Here is a 16,708-nt window from a genome sequence, read left to right as displayed (position 1 = left end):
TGGATTTATGAATGGGAAATCATGTTTGACCAACCTGTTGGGAGTTTTTCGAGGATGTTATGAACAGAATTGATAAAGGGGAGTCAGTGGACGTAGTATATGCAGATTTTCAGAAGGCTTTTGATAAAATCCCCCACAGGTTAGCAAAATTAAAGTACATGGGATAGGAAGTAATATAATGGCATGGATTAAGGATTAGTTAACAGGCAGAAAACAGAGAGTAGAAATCAACTGGTTATTCTTGCGTTGCAGGCTGTGACTAGTGGGGTACTGCAGGGATCAGTACTTGGGTCCCAGCTGTTCACGATATATATCAATGATTTGGATGTGGGGACCAAATGTAATATTTCTAAGTTTGCAGATGACACAAAACTAGGTGGGAATGTGTGTTGCGAGGAAGATGCAAAGCGGTTTCAGTGGGGTTTGGACAGACTTAGTGAGTGGGCAAGAACATGGGAGATGAAATATAATGTGGAAAAATGTGAGGTTATCCATTTTGGTAGGAGGAATAGAGGTGCAGAGTATTTCTTAAATGGTAAGTGATTAGAAAGTGTAGATGTACAAAGGGACCTGGGTGTCCTCGACAAATAAGTCACTGAAAGCTAACATGCAGGTGCAGCAAGCAATTAGGAAGGCTAATTGTATGTCAGCCTTTATCGCAAGAGGATTTGAGTACAGGAGTCGCGAAGTCTTGCTTCAATTGTATAAAACCTTGGTTAGACCGCATCTGGAGTAGTGTGTGCAGCTTTGGTCCCCTTACCTTAGGAAGGATATTATTGCTGTAGAGGGAGTGCAACGAATGTTCACCAGACTTGTTCCCGGGATGGAGGGACTGTCCTATGAAGAGAGATTGGGGAAACTGGGCCTGTATTCTCTAGAGTTTCGAAGAATGAGAGGTGATCTCATTGAAACCTACAAAATACTTAAAGGGATAGTCAGGGTAGATGCAGCTAAGATGTTTCCCCTGGTTGGGGAGTCTAGAACCAGGGGACACAATTTCAAAATAAGGGGGAAGCCACTTAGGACAGAGATGAGGAGTAATTTCTTTACATGGACAACATGGATAAAAGAGCTGAACTCTAGAGGTGAGGTAAGAGTGACTGCTCTTGACATCAAGGCAGCATTTGACCGAGTATGGCATCAAGGAGCCCTAGCAAAACTGGAGTCAATGGGAATCGGGGGAAAACACTCTGCTGGTTGGAGTCATACCTAGTGCAAAGAAAGATGACTGTGGTTGTTGGAGGTTAATCATCTCAGCTCCAGGACATCACTGCAGGAGTTCCTCAGGGTAGTGTCCTGGGCCCAACCATCTTCAGCTGCTTCATCAATGACCTTCCTTCAATCATAAGGTCAGAAGTGGGGATGTTCGCTTGTGATTGCACAATGTTCAGCACCATTCACGACTCCTCGCATACTAAGCTGTCAGGGTAAAAATGCAGCAAGACCTGGACAATATCCAGGCTTGGGCTGATAAGTGGCAAGTATCATTTGCGCCACACAAGTGCCAGACAATGACCATCTCCAACAAGAGAGAATCTAACCATCTCCCCTTGACATTCAATGGCATTACTACCGCTGAATTCCCCCACTATCAACATCCTAGGGGCTACCATTGACCAGAAACTGAACTGGAGTAGCCATATAAATACCATGGCTACAAGAGCAGGTCAGAGGCTAGGAATCCTGCGGCGAGTAACTCACCTCCTGACTCCCCAGAGCCTGTCCACCACCTGTCCAAGGCACAAGTCAGGAGTGTGATGGAATACTCTCCACTTGCCTGGATGGGTGCAGCTCCAACAACACTCAAGAAGCTTGGCACCATCCAGGACAAAGCAGACCGCTTGATTGGCACACCATCCACTAACATACACTCCCTCCACCACCGACGCACAGTGGCAGCAGTGTGTACCATCTACAAGATGCACTGCAGCAACGCTCTGAGGCACCTTAGACAGCACCATCCAAACCCGCGACCTCTACCACCTCGAAGGACAAGAGCAACAGATGCATGGGAACATCACCACCTGCAAGTTCCTGTCCAAGTCACACACCATCCTGACTTGGAACTATATCGCCGTTCCTTCACTGTCGCTGGGTCAAAATCCTGGAACTCCCTTCTTAACAGCACTGTGGGTGTACCTACCTCACAAGGACTGCAGCGGTTCCAGAAGGCAGCTCACCACCACCTTCTCAAGCTTGCAATTAGGGATGGGCAATAAATGCTGGCCTCGCCAGTGATGCCCACATTCCATGAATGACTAAAAAAAAACTCAGAGGGTTGTGAATCTTTGGAATTCTTTACCCCAGAGGGCTGTGGAAGCTCAGTCATTGAGTATGTTTAAAGTAGTGATTGACAGATTTCTAAATACCAATGACATAAGGGGATATAGGGATAGTGTGGGGAAAAGGCATTGAAGTGGATGATCAGCCATGATCATATTGAATGGCAGAGCAGGCTCAATGGGCTGAATGGCCTACTCCTGCTCCTATGTTCCTTACTGGGTAAAAATTAGTCTGATCTCCCTTCTGATTCTTTTGCTAATTATTTTAAATATGTGTCCTCTGCTTACCGACCCATATGCCAGTGGAAACAGTTTCTCCTTACTTAGTCTATCAAAATCCTTCATAATCTTGACCACCACCATTAAATCTCCCCTTAACCTTCCCTGGTCGGAAAACATTCTCAGTTTCTCTAATCTACTGTACTTAACTGTACATTTGTTAAATGCCAATGAAGTTCCCTTTAAATTTTACTAAATTACAACAGCATAAGTTATCTTCCTTTTCTCCTGAAAGTCAGTATTTTCAGGGGATTTGCCCATCATGATTTTACAGCCAAGTCAAAGCCGACCAGCACACTCTTCAGCGGGAGTCCCTGGACAGTGGAAGCCATGGATGATTTTTTTTTGTAGTGTAGGACTGTCATGGCCAATTATAGCTACCAACATTATCACACTGGCTGACGCCAGCTAATAATGCACAGACTGGCGACTGAACTTGAGACCTTTCTACTCTATGTGGCCTAGTTTCACATAAGGCATTGGACATAACAACCAAGTTATCAGGAAAGACTCCTCTAATTTATTTTTAAGGAGGCTTATCCTGTCAGGTATACTTCATCATATGTAACTCTAGCTGACAGGATCAGCCTCCTTAAACATTCAAATACATCGCACTGAAATTTTCAATTCTATGCTTACATTTCCACTTTAATGGGCTGGAAATATAGTGAACAAGAATCTAGCTTACTATGTAAGTGCAAATAATCCCTAACCACATGAAATTTTACTTTTGCATTAAATAATAGATGGTATACAGTGTTGAACTAATTCTTTGCAATGTAATAGAATAGTACATTTTAAGAACAATTAAATCCTATCAACTTGACACAGATTCTTGGATTCAATATGCTGTAAGATGGCTTTTGAAGAGAAGTTTAGTAGCACTGAGCAGACCGCTAGTGCTTTTTTACAGCAACGAATATTTTCTATCAGCTAGCTGGTTGCAAGAGTGGCATTGATCTACTGTCCTACTTGCTGGCATGGGGTTGAGAAAACTTTTAGTTCTTAGAACTTCCGAGTTACACAGTTTCAGCAGTAATGATGCACCAGGTTAATAAATAGAGGCATTAATAATCAAAGGATTGAAATAAAGCACTGATAACAGAGTCACCTGTCCAAAATCCAGCAATTATTAGTAATCGGAGCCTAGCCCGTGAGTTACGGTTACCGTCCCAATCAGCCAGAGGTTACTGTGTAACACTCACCACAGCTCCATTCATCTGAGCCATCAGGACAATCTCTCCTCCCATCACACCAAACATGACGGGACACACAGGCATGGTTAGTGCAGACCACCTCATTATATTTACAGGATGCTGGGAATAGGAAAAGACAAGGAATCAGAAATATCCTTATAGTAATATGCACAATATTCAGTCCTGCTTCTTAGCAGAACAGACCAATTAAAAATTTAAAACAAACTAAGCTTGACTCACAAGAAAATTCATCTTCGACTATTGCTTCATAGTATAATTGACTCAGAAAGAAAACAAATTATTCCAAGTGTAAGAACAGATTTTAAAGTTAAACATATCATGCTTTTTGTTGCATCAACTTGGTTCTCTTTTGAATTCTACTAGTTTCAGTTTTTAATCCAAAACAAAATTTGAAGAGAGCATAAGCATACATTTAAACATATGATGGTACACTCTGCTTTAAAGTATTCTGACCATTTCCCATAAGGTACTGGTGTGTTCTCAGTGACTGAGCTGGGTGAGAGATCAACAGTCAGTCTTGCACTCCAGCCTGTTATTTAAGGGTAATTGATTCATTGAAAGTAAATAGAGAAATTTGTTTATCTCTTGCAGTCCGCAAGTGCTGTGCTGCTTTCTCCATTCAGAAGATAACCTGAAGTTCTGAAAAATATGTTCTAAATCATATTCTTGTTCTTGGATGGATTATTTGATCACTATGGAAATATGACACCAAAAAGAAATCACCATTGGGCATGCCAATTCAGTTAAAACTTCAATACTAACAAATATATCTTTAAAACATATACTTTAAAAAAAATCCTCAATAATATAAATGCGATAAGCAGATGCTGCACATTGAGTGGTGAATTATAGAAGCCCAATCACTCCTGAAAAAGAGCTCAGTCACACTTCTGTTTGTCACGAATGATTAATGGGCTCACTACACACTTGAAACAACCCAGTAATTCATAGTAACCAGAAGGATAGCCTCTACACTCATATAATGGAAACTTCTGATTTTGTGTTGTTCACATACTCCCAAATCCCTCGGGTGAGATGGAACACCATGTCTTAAAGGTCATGTTGTTGTTGTGAAGGAAGTACTTTCCCATTATGTATGATGCTAAGTATGCTCAGTGCACTGAGTAGCTACAGAGTTATATTAATATTTACCAGTCAGTAGATCTAGCCGTGTAGGTTTGGAACAGAAAGAAGGTTTCAAAAGCAAAGCATCACTAGACACTTTAACAAGGACATGCTCTGAAGCAAAACAATTCAATTTGGTAACAGAAAAATACATAAAGCGAGTGATGAATTACAGCAATTCTTCTCATCTGTTTTGTCAGCACAGTCCTGGAAACCATCACAGATCATTGTATGCTTGATACACGTCTTGTCAGTTGGGCATTCCCAGAGGCCTCTCTCACTACAACCTGAGAACAAAGGAGACGAAGTCAAGGAGGTCTAAAGAAGGATAAGTAAATTAATTTCCCACGAAAATTAATATATAATGAACAAAAGCAACAAATAAATTAGTTTGTCTTATTATTGTTTACAAAGAATATTTATATAATGTTTACTGAATAATCCATTTGTTATCTTTTTGAAATATGTCTTAAGATTTGTTTTCCATAGCCAAGGTACTCAGACGTCAGACTTAATGCCCCAGGCTAAGAACTCAGTGGTGTAATCTGATGGCAACACTCCTATTAGATCACAGAATCTCTTCAAACGAGGCATCTGCTAAAGCTCAAGGCCAGGCTGACTGGATAAGATAGCTCATGTGTTGGCCTAGTATTGGACTCAGAATATCCTCCTATCGTTGTCCAATATCTACTCACTGTTTTCCCCCAGTTAGAGAATGGCAGCAGGGATACCTGTCCTATTTTACCCCAGGTACATGAATATTCAAATGCCGTAACAGAACAAAACATTATTCAGCCCTACCTGAAGTCAAGGTGTGAAAACAACCTAACTAACCCAAATCCTAATACAGTCCATAGTGTTGCTTACTGAAACCCAATTGCATCCTAAGGAATAAAAACAGACAATGCTGGAAGCATTCAGCAGGTCAGGCAGCATCTGTGGAGAAACAAAGTTAACTTTTCAGGTCGATGACCTTTCATCAGACCTTTCATTCTGTTTCTCTATCCACAGATGCTGCCTGACCTGCTGAATATTCCCAGCTTTTTCTGGGTTTTTTTTGGATTTCTAGCATCCACAGTATTTTGCTGCTGTTTTCCATCCTATGCAACCCTTCCAGTCATATAAACTGCCTGCTTGGAAGATGGTATATGTTCCAAAAATAGAAAATTGTAGGGTCCTTCACTAAAACTATCTATGGTGATCACATTTATCACTCAACTTGGGCACTTCTTCTTTGGCCTCGTTATCTCGAGAGACAATGGGTAAGCACCTGGAGGTGGTCAGTGGTGTGTGGAGCAGCGCCTGGAGTGGCTATAAAGGCCAATTTTAGAGTGACAGGCTCTTCCACAGGTGCTGCAGAAAAATTTGTTTATCGGGGCTGTTACACAGTTGGCTCTCCCCTTGTGCTTTTGTCTTTTTTCCTGCCAACTGCTAAGTCTCTTCGACTCGCCACACTTTAGCCCCGCCTTTATGGCTGCCCGCCAGCTCTGGTGAACGCTGGCAACTGACTCCCACGACTTGCGATCAATGTCACAGGACTTCATGTCGCGTTTGCAGACGTCTTTAAAGCGGAGACATGGACGGCCGGTGGGTCTGATACCAATGGCGAGCTCGCTGTACAATGTGTCTTCGGGGATCCTGCCATCTTCCATGCGGCTCACATGGCCAAGCCATCTCAAGCGCCGCTGACTCAGTAGTGTGTATAAGCTGGGGATGTTGGCCGCCTCGAGGACTTCTGTGTTGGAGATACGGTCCTGCCACCTGATGCCAAGTATTCTCCGGAGGCAGCGAAGATGGAATGAATTGAGACGTCGCTCTTGGCTGACATACGTTGTCCAGGCCTCGCTGCCATAGAGCAAGGTACTGAGGACACAGGCTTGATACACTCGGACCTTTGTGTTCCGTGTCAGTGCGCCATTTTCCCACACTCTCTTGGCCAGTCTGGACATAGCAGTGGAAGCCTTTCCCATGCGCTTGTTGATTTCTGCATAGAGAGACAGGTTACTGGTGATAGTTGAACCTAGGTAGGTGAACTCTTGAACCACTTCCAGAGCGTGGACGCCAATATTGATGGATGGAGCATTTCTGATGTCCTGTCCCATGATGTTCGTTTTCTTGAGGCTGATGGTTAGGCCAAATTCATTGCAGGCAGCCGCGAACCTGTCGATGAGACTCTGCAGGCACTCTTCAGTGTGAGATGTGAAAGCAGCATCGTCAGCAAAGAGGAGTTCCCTGATGAGGACTTTCTGTACTTTGGACTTCGCTCTTAGACGGGCAAGGTTGAACAACCTTCCACCTGATCTTGTGTGGAGGAAAATCCTTCTTCAGAAGACTTGAACGCATGTGAAAGCAGCAGGGAGAAGAAAATCCCAAAAAGTGTGGGTGCGAGAACACAGCCCTGTTTCACGCCACTCAGGATAGGAAAGGGGTCTGATGAGGTGCCGCCATGTTGAATTACGCCTTTCATATTTTCATGGAATGAGGTAATGATACTTAGTAGCTTTGGTGGACATCCAATCTTTTCTAGTAGTCTGAAGAGACCACGTCTGCTGACGAGGTCAAAGGCTTTGGTGAGATCAATGAAAGCAATTTAGAGGGGCATCTGTTGTTCGCGGCATTTCTCCTGTATCTGACGAAGGGAGAACAGCATGTCAACGGTCGATCTCTCTGCACGAAAGCCACACTGTGCCTCCGGGTAGACGTGCTCGGCCAGCTTCTGGAGCCTATTTAGAGCGACTCAAGCAAAGACTTTCCTTACTATGCTGAGCAGGGAGATTCCACGGTAGTTGTTGCAGTCACCGCAGTCACTGGTTTCAAACTCATAATGAAGAGCTGGAACCTGTCATAGCCGCTAAGTGCATTGCACTGTTGAACTACAAGAAAGCCCCCAGCGAGTTAACATCCGTAGCACTTAAAGCAGCCAGAAGCACTGCACAAAGAACAGCCAGGCGCTGCGCAAATGACTACTGGCAACACCTATGCAGTCATATTCAGCTGGCCTCAGACACCGGAAACATCAGAGGAATGTATGATGGCATTAAGAGAGCTTTTGGGCCAACCATCAAGAAGATCGCCCCCCTCAAATCTAAATCAGGGGACATAATCACTGACCAATGCAAACAAATGGACCACTGGGTTGAGCACTACCTAGAACTGTACTCCAGGGAGAATGCTGTCACTGAGACTGCCCTCAATGCAGCCCAGCCTCTACCAGTCATGGATGAGCTGGACGTACAGCCAACAAAATCGGAACTCAGTGATGCCATTGATTCTCTAGCCAGCGGAAAAGCCCCTGGGAAGGGCACTTATAAAAACTGGTATTTCTAAAATTTAACACATGGCAATTTTATCAGTTAAAAATTTCAGAGCAATTTCTGTTTGCATCACGGTCAACCACAGTGACCATTGTGGAAGCATCGCTGCTCAATGCAGTACTGAAATCAGTGAATGAATATACTGATTCCAGAAAAATTAATTCACTACGTGGAAAACATTTAGACTTATGATTAATAAAAGCATCTTTCTTTATAGAGTAAAATATACTTCCTTGTGATGAATTATAAAACTAAGTTAAACATTCTATCTCACGTCATACCTGATCCTGAAGAAATTTCCCTTTCATAACTGCACTTACTGCATTAGAATTTAGCATAAAATGCTTCTTTCTTTTTTTTCTCTCCATTTAAATATGCTGCTTTACTATTTGTCCTGCCAAAGTGGATAACTTCATATTTTCCCTCATATACTCCAACTGCCAAATTTTTGTCCACTCACTTAACCTATCTGTATCCCTTTGCAGACCCCTTATGTCCTCTTCACAACTTAATCTCGGTCCCATCTTTGTGTCATCAGCAAATTTAGCAACCATACATTCAGTCCCTTCCATAGAACCATAAAACAGTTACGGCATAGAGGAGGCCATTCAGCCCATCATGTTTGCACTGGCTGAAAAAACTAGCCACCCAATCTAATCCCACCTTCCAGCACCTGCTCTATAGCCTTGCTTTCAAAGTAACTTACCTTTCAAACTGTACTATATTCATGAAACAAAGCAACTATGGTATTAGAGATAAGCATACACACTATATGCTGGCCTAATACCATTAAGTTACACTTTCCCTCCCTAACCCTGTCTTTCCACCTGCTCTTCCTTTAATACCCTCTTTAAAACTCACCTCTTTGACCAAGCTTTTGATTGCCCCTCCTAATGTCTTGTTCTTTGGTTCAGCGTTAATTTTTGTCTGATTACATTGCCTTGAGGTGGCTTGGTATGTTTTAGTATGTTAAGGATGCTATACAAATGCAAGTTGTTGTTGTTTTGCTCAAAAGATGCAACTACCAAGCTTAAGAAAGGGTCCAAGATTAACTTTAAAGTTTTAAAACTTTATTTGAAGTTGCTTCTGTTGGAATATATTTTCTACAAGGTTAAGCATTGTTTTATAGGTAGCAATAACTACAAGCACTACCTGAATCTTTGGAAGGAAACATCATTTTGAATTGATACTTTAATCTGTTGTAGGGAAGTCAAAATGGACTACTGAGTGGTACAATCTGTTGTAACCATGTTAGATTCCTATAAAAAGGCCAACTGCCATGAGAATACTAGATTGCACTAATGATTTTAGAAGCTTGCTTTTTGCATATTTATAAAACAAGTGGAGTTTGCAAGTTCTCCCTGTGTCTGCGTGGGTTTTCTCTGGGTGCTCCGGTTTCCTCCCACAATCCAAAAGACTTGCAGGTTGGTAGGTAAATTGGCCATTATAAATTGCCAATAGTATAGGTAGATGGTAGGGAAATAGAGAGACAGGTGGGGATGTGGTAGGAATATGATATTAGTGTAGGATTAGTATAAATGGGTGGTTGATGGTCGGCACAGACTCAGTGGGCCGAAGAGCCTGTTTCAGTGCTGTATCTCTAAACTAAACTAAACTAAAATCCGATAAAAGGTGAAATTTCTAGCTCCATAAAATCTAACTAAACTTAATTACAAATAGACACACTAAAAGTGGGACATCAGTGAAATTAAGAGAATTTGAAGAATGATGGCCAGTGCAGTCAGTACATGTGACCGAAAGTTCAATATGCAGGTACAGCAAGTGATTAGGAAGGCAAATGGAATGTTGGCATTTATTGCAAGGGAATCAAGTATAAAGGTAGGGAAGTTTTTCTGCAGCTGTAAAAGGCCTTGGTGAGACCACATCTGAAGTACTGTGTACAGTTTTGGTCTCCATATCTGAAAATGGATATAATTGGATTCGAAGCAATTCAGAGAATGTTCACTTGACTCATTCCGGGGATGAAGGGCTTATCTTAAGAAAAGTTGAACAGATTGGAACTATACCCATTGGAGTTTAGAAGAATGAGAGGTGATCTTATTGAAACATTTAAGATCCTGAGGGGACCTGATAGAGTGGATACAGGGAGGATGTTTCCTCTTGCAGGGGAGACTAGAACAAGGGGATACAGTCTAAGAATAAGAGGTCTCCATTTTAAGACGGAGATGAGGAGAAGTTTTTTGTCTCAGAGGATCGTTAGTCTGTGGAATGTTCTTCTCCAGAAAGCAGTGGAGGCAGGGTCAATGAATTTATTCAAGGCTGAGTTAGATAGATTTTTGATAGACAAGGGAGCCAAGGTTTATGGGGACAGCCATGCAACATGCCATATTGTCTGCTGTGAGCTGCGCTAAAACAATCCAACTCTGTCTAGGTGCAAATGCAAGAAAATCTCCACAACAACATTCAAATAATCAATTTAATATAAAGGATTTATGGAACCAGCTGGCACAAAGATTGCATGACAATGAATTCTCTTCTCCTTCAAAAGTATTCTGATAAATCAGACATGACACCATTTTCATCATAATCACCAATTCTACCATATATGTCAATGCAGCCAAATTCAAATTTTTTATCCTAACCTAGGATGAAATAAGCACTGCTTGCTTTTTTAAAAATTCTTTCAGGGGGATGTGAGCATCACTGGCAAGGCCAGCATTTGTTGCCCATCCCTAACTGCTCTTGACAACTGAGTGGCAGTTAACAGTCAACCACATTGCTGTGACTCACAAGTAGGCCAGACCAGGTAAGGATGGCATATTTCCTTCCCAAAAGGGCATTAGTGAACCAGATGGGTTTTTTTTTTGTGACAATCAATGATAGTTTCATGGCACTATTACTGAGACTAGCTTTCAATTCCAGATTTTGTTAATAATTAATTTAATTTAAATTCCACCAGCTGCCATGGTGGGATTTGAACCCATGTCCCCAGGGCATTAGCCTGGGCCTCTAGATGACTAGTCCAGTGATATTATCACTATGCCAGTCTCCGCCTAACCTTGTCAGAGAGATTGGCTAATAAACTATGAGAAGGAGGATTTACCCTTTAACATAGCTATAGTCATTAATTCCAAGAATTTATAACTTCCAGTACAAGCAGTGGCCTGAATTTTAGCACTTCCTGAAAGTTGCCCCCTCCTTTCTTACCACCGTTGCAGAGCAAGTTGCAGACTGGCTAGCACAGTCAAAGAATTTTTACCCCAATGTTTTAGAGAAGAAGGTTGAATGAGACGATTTGGTTAAAATTGTGTTTTTAATATTGCTTTTTCACTCAGTGTTAATAAAACTATTCCTGCCTTTTCAGCGGTTGGAATTTGCATGGGGTTTCCCACCAATCTTCCATTGATGTAATGGACGGAGATCACAAGAATCCAGGTGGAAATTCTACTTAAGTATCGTTTGTACAAGAGTAGTATTATTTTCGATGTAACTGCACGACCCAGAGTGATAGTTGAAGCTGCTGGTAGTTTAACGTTGCCTTCATTTTGACCTCAGAGGAACGCCTGCACTGGTGGTTTGTGGCACATGAATTTCCAGCTCCTGCTGGCAATCCCAATGTAAATTCATTAATATCTTCAAGCCAGTTAAACCCATTTCTGGAAACTTATGGTACTGATCATAAATATTTCAATCTCATTTTTCTTCCACTATACCATCCCTTTTGGAAAGAGAAGACTTCATAGCGGGCGCCTCTCTCTGTTAGTTCTCACTCTCTCTGAGGCCAAACATTGAAACATGCTGGAAGATCTTCTGAGCTCTACTACCTCCCTAAAATAATGCTTCTTCAGATACAGGAACACCGCCAACATCTTCCTCTCTCACAGTGGTGGGCTCCATTCTGGTGGTGTGGGTCCCACTAGGAGCCTGCCCTGCATGCTTGATCAGCCCTGAACGAGGAAACTGGATTGGGGTCACTGCAGGGTCAGGTGGTAGACAGAGGTCTTGCCCTGGCCCTTCTCTGCCAGAGACTCTGCTCCTGAGGAAAATCCAGCCCTTACTGTTACATGCAAATATTATTCCTTTTATCTTTAACTGTCTGACACACAAATCAAGGAAATCCCAAATAATAATATTTAATAACCAAGCTAAAAAATATCTATTTTCACACTTCACGCGATAACACATAATAGCAGATGGCAGTGCTGTGGTCCTGACCACTAATAAAGAGGCAGATGCAGATTCAAGCCCAAGTCCACTCAGTTCCTAACCTAACTATGATGCACAAGGAGGTGCCAAGCAGAGGCTGTTATATCTCGCAACATGAGAGAGAAAATCAGAACAGAAATGTATTCCTGGGTAGTCCCTGATAGCTCCACCAGTGCCCTTCTGGGAACAGCTTGGAGGTAAGAAACACAAGGGGCAGAAAACATTGGTGGGAGTAGTTTATAAGCCTTCTAACAGTCTTTGTAGTGTCCGCCAGAGTATAAATCAGGAAATTAGAGGTGCAGGTAACAAGGGTAATACAATAATTATGGAGGATTTTAATCTTCATATCGACTGGGAAAACTAAATTTTCAGTAATAGGGCAGAATTTAATGTGGCTGTTTAAGGCGATTTAAGGTTTAAGGTGGTGTGGAGGATAGAGAATCGCATCGTAACTGTCTGCCCGGAAATCTGGCGTCATGACATCGGTTCCCGATTTTGTCAGTGGCAGGAAAGCGCCATGGCGGCATTGCCATCCTGATGCGATGGGAAGCTATTTGAAATTGATGAGCAGCTTTTCTAAATGCATTTAAATCTAATTATTCTCGAATGGCCCCAGATTCAGTGGACGGCAGGCGGCATTCACGTGCCTTCGGGACCACAACCCTTAAAACCTGTCGGCAACGAGGCAAGAGGCTTCAATGCCGCGACAGTGAGCCAGCCCTGAACATTGCTGCATAGGACGGGGGTTAGGAGGCCATTGTTGGGCTGTGTTGCCGTGTGCTCTGCAATGGGCGGGGGCGGGGGAGGGTCGGCGTCTCTGCAAGGGGGATCAGGGTCTCGTGCCTCCGCAAGGACTTGTGTAAGATTGGGGGTGGGCTGCATTGGGTTAGCAAACTGCTGTGTAGTATGTTTGGTTGCTCATAATTCCGGAAGAGAGGGTTGACCATCATCAAGGTTGGGCTCGGAGGTCCATCAGGGACTCCGCTGAGAGAATTATTAAAAGCTCAGTTGCTAAGTCAGGTCGTCTCTGCATCGACAGTGATCTGCAGGCCCACAGGTTACTTGGCATGGGTCTCATACACCCTGTATTTTTGGACCCCTTTGGCATGATTCGGCACCTCCGATGGATGGAGGGCCAGGAGGCAGCTGTGCCTGTTTGTGAAGCTCCACGACAAGAGAAACAGTAGCCGGCCATGCCAAGAAGGGCCCACATTCGCCAGTGTGTGCACCGGACACAGATCAGTTTCCTCCAAATGTCTGAATGTCATTGTCAGTGAAGACTACAGCTTTCCAGGCATGCCATAACCAACTTATGCATCCTGCTGCAGGATTAGTTGTGACCCATGGGATTCGGCGGTCACTCTATGCCAGTCGTCCTGAAGATCACAGTGGCACTAAACGTTTACACGTCTGGATCATTCCAAGGATCCACAGGTACATGTGTAGAGTGTCCCAGGCAGCATCTCACTGCTGCATCAAGGAGGTAACCAATGCCCTAGTTAAGAAGGCCAGAGACTATGTACGCTACCAGGCCGAGTGGGCCATCAGGTTAAGGGCCATCGTTGGATTCCCCAGGTGCCGGGTGTGATAGATGGTACACAAGGCTCCCTCAGACCAGCCAGCCGCCTTCATCAATGGGAAGGGCTTTCATTCAATCAACGTGTAACTGGTCTGCGACCATCGAAAGCGTTTCCTGCAGGTATGTGCCTGCTTCCCTGGAAGCAGCCATGACACCTACATACTTCGACAGTCTCAGATGCCAGTTTCTCAGGCCCCCCACTCACCATCAGGGATGGATTCATGGGGTCAAGGGCGACCCATTGAAGACATGGCTACTTCAGCAGAGGAAAGGAACAATATGAGCCACGGCTCCATTGAGCGACCATCGAACAGGCCATTGGGCTGCTGAAGATGAGATTCCAGTGACTTGATCAATCCGATGAAGCCCTGCAGTATGTCCCAGTGAGGGGTTTGCTCATCACTGTGGTCTACTGTGCTCTGCACAATCTAGCACTGCAGAGGGGGGAGGCCTTATATAATGATGAGATGCCTGAGCGATACACATCCACCGACGAGAAGGACACAGAGAAGGGAGAGGGGCAAGCAGCAATGTATGTTGAAAACCTTGCATCAGAGGCCAGGCAGAATGAGAGACGGCCAAGGAGGCAAGAGACAACCTTATAATCACTCATTTCCAGCCACCCTAATGCCCACTCACAGAGAAACCAATAAAGACTCACCTTATTGCATGAATTCTGTCGCCTCCTTTCCATTTGTGTTCTGACTTACGACCAGCTGCAATGTGCTTAGTGCCCGTGGAAGAACACAAGTTAATGAGGGCTATGGTCAAATTGGCATTGCAGTAAGGAGAAAGGGGAAGTCAGCAGCTCACAATTAAGGCATAATGGAACCTGCTTTCAAACAATAATGGCTAATGAGTTGCACAAAACAGCTTTTAATGATTCACTACATTACATATTTTCTACATCTGTGGGTCCTCAAGTGTGGCTAGGTGGTCTTCTTAATACACTTGTGCGAGCTTTTACGTGATGTGATCCCTGAGACAGCAACTGAGCTGGAGGCAGGCTGCTGATCAGGCTGCCCCTTTGCCTGTGATGACTTCGGTGGCCATCCTCTGGCTGCCAATGTCCTGGCTGTCTGAGGGCGTCCAGCACCAGTGCTGGACTCTCCTCAGGCATCATGGCTGCTGGAACTGGGTTCACTGGTAGAAGAGCTGAGGAGCCAGTGTCCACAGAGTGCTCTGACGGGAACCCTCAGTTGTGGAGGTCAGCCTCTCCTCCTCCCTTTCAAGGCTTGCTTGAATCTCCCTACTGACCAGAGAAGGACGAGGAGCGGGAGAAATCTCCAGGCTCCTGTTCCTTCTCTCGCCTTGTCATTGCTGCGTCGAGCTCATGGCCAAGGCGATGGTGTGCAGGTCTGCATGCAACTGTGGGATCGGGCTCTCTATGAGGGTCACCAACCGCTCAATGGAGGAAGTCATGCACTCACATGCCTGAGACATGGCAGCACTCAAGGCATGGATGGACTCCTCCATCGCCCGCTCATGGACTCTGGCAATTCCGCCAGATGTTGCCTTACCTCTCTGCAACTCCAGTATCCCCTGTGATGTCGACACCAGAAGCTCATCATCAGCCTGGGTCTGGCCACCCACAGTCCTCGGACTGTTGGAGGCCTCAGCTGACTCAGCCTTAGCCAGCTGCTCGGGCGCATGTGCGGTGCTCTCACCAGCTTGTCATGCTGATTCTAGAGCTGAGCGGTTACCCACCAAGGTGAAAGTGTCTGTGCTGGTGGAAGGTGCAGGAGTCATGGGACAGTGCAAGCTGTGAGCGGTCCTCCTCAGAGGTTTACAGCTGTTCCCCCATAGCTTCAATCTCCTGCGCACGCCGACCTGCATGAGAGAACACAAACATCTGTGACTTAGGTAGTTCGGATCTCGTCATACCAACCATACATGATGTGGGTCTCGAAAAGTGATGTGTATGTCGATGGAAGCCAATCCTCACTCTTTTGTGCCGAGACTCAAGTCTCTCCGTCCGAGATTGCGCGGCCCTCTGGGTCCCCGCCAGTTTCAAGGTCCCTTCCTCTGCGGTGGTGAGAGGACACAGATCCAGAATGCAATCTGGGCCGTCTCCCTCCTGTTGTGGGCCCTCTTGTAAGTGAAAATTGGTAGAGAGATCAAATGACAGTTCTGCTACTGTCAGCCCCTCGTCCGCTGCCGGGGGATTTGATATATCTCATGCTGATACACGCTGTCAGGGTAGTCAATGTGAGTGAGCTATGATGGAAGGTGGCATGTGGCCAAGATGCAGCCATGCATCTCTCAGGATCAGGTAATACTCTGGCCCCTCTACAATCGCCATGGTAGTGCTACCCTCCCCATGTCACACACCCTCCCACATAGTCACATGCAATGCCCAAAAAGAGTGGTATGGAACTCTCACCTTGGCTGAACGCAGAAGGTTGTTGATCCTGTTTCGGCACTGCATCCAGTTTTGGTGGATGATCCCACGGCTGCTGACCTCCTCTGCGATCTCCACCCAGGTATGCTTGGTCAGGCGGGAGGACGTTTTCTTGCCATCGCTGGGGAAGAGAACCACCCGCCTTTCCCTTGCAGCCTGGAGAAGAATCTGCAAGGAGGCATCACTGAATCATGGGGCCACCCTTTGTCTTGCCTCAGCCATCCTGTGCTGTCCTCCTCGGGGGGTTGTGGATGGGGGCAGTGGGGGAGGGGCTGTGTCAAGCAACGTTTTAAGGTGCACAAAAGCTGACAATGACTCTGGGGCAGGAATGAATGCAGGGCTAT

General features: G+C 44.7%; 1 protein-coding gene across 6 annotated transcripts in view; it reads right to left on the bottom strand.

Annotated features, from left to right (window-relative positions):
- corin (corin, serine peptidase) overlaps positions 1-16,708 on the bottom strand; it is a 261,008-nt gene that overhangs the window by 43,660 nt on the left and 200,640 nt on the right. For all 6 annotated transcript variants that reach the window (XM_068035959.1, XM_068036006.1, XM_068035969.1 and 3 more), the window contains 2 exons: positions 5,077-5,190; positions 3,767-3,877 (listed from right to left, as the gene is read on the bottom strand). In XM_068035959.1, coding sequence (XP_067892060.1) covers positions 3,767-3,877; positions 5,077-5,190 — 225 coding nt within the window. The remainder of the gene's footprint in view (positions 1-3,766; positions 3,878-5,076; positions 5,191-16,708) is intronic.

This window comes from Heterodontus francisci, chromosome 1 (genome assembly GCF_036365525.1).
Source record: "Heterodontus francisci isolate sHetFra1 chromosome 1, sHetFra1.hap1, whole genome shotgun sequence".
NCBI lineage: Eukaryota > Metazoa > Chordata > Chondrichthyes > Heterodontiformes > Heterodontidae > Heterodontus > Heterodontus francisci.
This window is presented reverse-complemented; position numbering and strand designations above follow the sequence as displayed.